Source organism: Protomyctophum parallelum (assembly GCF_964188405.1).
Source record: "Protomyctophum parallelum genome assembly, chromosome: 17".
Classification (NCBI taxonomy): Eukaryota; Metazoa; Chordata; class Actinopteri; order Myctophiformes; family Myctophidae; genus Protomyctophum; species Protomyctophum parallelum.
In genome coordinates this window covers 22,516,708-22,519,543 of record NC_139719.1, presented here as the reverse complement: position 1 = coordinate 22,519,543, position 2,836 = coordinate 22,516,708, and the positions used below count along the sequence as shown (strand labels likewise).

The 2,836-nt window shown below is 38.0% G+C and overlaps 1 protein-coding gene across 1 annotated transcript; it reads left to right on the top strand.

Annotated features, from left to right (window-relative positions):
- The first annotated feature begins 935 nt into the window (after positions 1 to 935).
- Positions 936 to 2,552, top strand: LOC310874021 (uncharacterized protein). Its single transcript, XM_083786682.1, has 5 exons — positions 936 to 997; positions 1,087 to 1,314; positions 1,530 to 1,694; positions 1,811 to 1,912; positions 2,331 to 2,552. The coding sequence occupies exons 2-5, from the start codon at positions 1,102 to 1,104 to the stop codon at positions 2,349 to 2,351; spliced, it is 501 nt and encodes a 166-aa protein (XP_083642808.1). The 5' UTR covers positions 936 to 997; positions 1,087 to 1,101; the 3' UTR covers positions 2,352 to 2,552.
- The last annotated feature ends 284 nt before the right edge of the window (positions 2,553 to 2,836 follow it).

Genomic DNA, 2,836 nt, shown 5'->3' with positions numbered 1-2,836 from the left:
ACAGAGCAGTGCTGTGCCCAGTTACAAGAATAGTTACAAGGTCTTTTTTAACATAGTAATAAGATGTGAACACAAAATATGAAACAATTAAATCATCATTAAGAAAATACCCATCAGTTACGTTGTACTGGTATTTCATTCCACGTATAATGCATGGTTTAAGTTCAGTCATGTTTTTATTTTATGGTAAACAGCACCCTCTAGTGGTGGTTTTGTCAGTTATATAAGCGCAGATCAGCGTGTTTTTCAGTAGTAGCCAAGCGGAGATAGAGTAAACATCACCTCCATTCATCGTGTGAATCTCTGTGAAACATATGCCTGTAAGTTTCAAGTGCTGTACTTTTTGTTGTCATAATGTAATGTTGCATTGATACATGTTAGCATTTTTGATATTCATGTGGGTATTTTGTGTTTTGCACACACTAGTTTGGATAATTGTCAATTAAGCACCTTGTGCTCTGTAAGTTTGTGTTTGTAGACAGTGCATTTGTTTGCATAAATGTATGTACTGTAGCTGTTTCATTTCACGTTTTGAGTGATATATTTTTGTGTTTGTTACAGTTTTACAACTTTTACAAAGAAAATGGAAATACAGTTTTACCAACTAAAACTAAAAGACTTCAGCTAATAAATAAGATGTTCATGTGTTAGGTTTTCTGATGTTATTAATTACCAATTTATTCACTGAGGCCAACTTGCTACACCTGTTTCTTGTAGTTGTACCAAGATCAAAAGATGACGAACCACTCCATGCCCGACAACGGGGGCACCATGCAATTGGCATTACTGGAAAAAATGAATGAAATGAGGGAAAAAGGGGATCTCCTTGATGTCACAGTTCGCATCAGAGACGGACTCGACGGAATTCGAAGGTCATAAAGTGCTGCTGAGTGCATGCTCACCAATGGACTGGGAGGCATACTGTACATGGCTGCTGCGAGATATCTTCAGCTCCATGAAATAATCGCATGGTTAGAAACCCTTAATTAAACCACAGGTCAGTCACTATCTAACTAAATAGTTTTCTGATGTTATTAATTAGCAATTTATTCACTGAGGCCAACTTGCTACACCTGTTTCTTCAAGATCAAAATTGAAAAGATGCCACTCCACGTCATGCCCGACCGTGCGCTGGCACAATTCCTGGATGCCTTGAATCGAGGAAGGGATGAGCCCGATGTGATAGTAAGGTTCAATTCAACAGGTGATAGATTGGAATTCCCTGGACATAAAGCGGTGCTGAGGGTATTCTCGGCTTTTCTATATGACCAAATCCCAAAGAGAAACCAATATGGGGACATACAAGTGATACAGGTGGGCATGATATAATAGATGTTAATATGTTATGTGTGCATAGTAAGATGTGAACATAAAATAAGAAACAATTAAATCATCATTAAGAAAATACCCATCAGTTACGTCGTTAGATAATGTAGCCACTACTAGCCAGACCATGGACATCTGTCTTACTGTATACCTCTGCCTCTCACTTTTCTTTTTAATGTTTTTCATATTTCATGTACATACAGGTGGAAGCAAAGAACCATAGCAAGCGAATCCTTTATGACGTGCTGGAGGCCGGTTATACCCGCAAGCTGGATTTTATCGATGCGGACTGGAAGAGATACATGGCTGCTGCGAGATATCTTCATCTCGATGCCATAATCACTTGGTTAGATCACCTGAAACCACAGGTCAGTCACTATCTAACTAAATAGTGGAAAAGTGTGTATTTATATTATGTATTGCATTTTTGTACAAATTGTGCCATTATGTCATGCGAGGCACATCTCTGTCTAATCCTTGTCAGGTACCGGCTCTGGTTGAGGATGAGACCAATGATAACCCGTGGGGGCGCCGGCATCCGGATCAGGGAAACACAGGCCCCAGTGACAATACGCACGTTTTCCAGGTAAAAAAAAACACACTGTAGTCATTTATACATTCCTGACTGAATCCTACTTTTATTGAAATACTGAAATTACTTTCAGTACACTTAATTTAATTGGATTGTTTACATGAAAGTTATTGTTTTTATATTTTCATAATCTTTGCCCACTTTTTGCTCTTTTCTTTATATGGAATGAACATGTGAAAGCTGATGCGCTTTTATTGTGACGGGGAAAGTTTCTTAACGGCTCAGCCTGCATATTTCCATGTGCTGATCTACAAGCTCACAACGCGTTGTGAGCTTGTAAATCTGCTATTTTCAGCATGCAACACACCACGTCGTACGACGAAGAATATACCAGGTTTCACGTGGGAGATGTATTTTGTTCGAGTGTACAGCTCATGCTGAAATCTTTGTTTCTTTTTTCTTTTCGTTGCAGAACTTCGGCACTTGGAAGTAATAGTTCATGATCTCATCATCAGTTATTGTTTTGTCTTGGTGATGTATTGCATATAAATGCAATACATGTGACAAATATTTTAAAAGTGCTGGGATTGTAAAAAGACACCAGATGACCCATACCGGAGAAAAGCCCTACAAATGTTCCATCTGCGAAAGGGCTTTCAGTAGGCCAGAGTTGGTGAAAGTTCATGTGAAAAAATCCCACTAAATGTGTGTGAACCTACTGAATGAATGTAAGACTGACATTTTGTTTTTCACCATCAATAAAAACCGGTTTAGCACAAGTGTCTGATTTTGTAAACGCCAAGCGCATTCATTTATATCACTGACCTGTGTAAGCTATGTATTATTTATGGTTTTGCACCTTAATCTTAAAACCTTTAAACTCTATTGTCATAATGTCATATATCATATTTTAATCACATAGATTGCAAAATGTGGTTGGCAAGGTGTTCTATGATATATATTTCTCAGACAGATTAG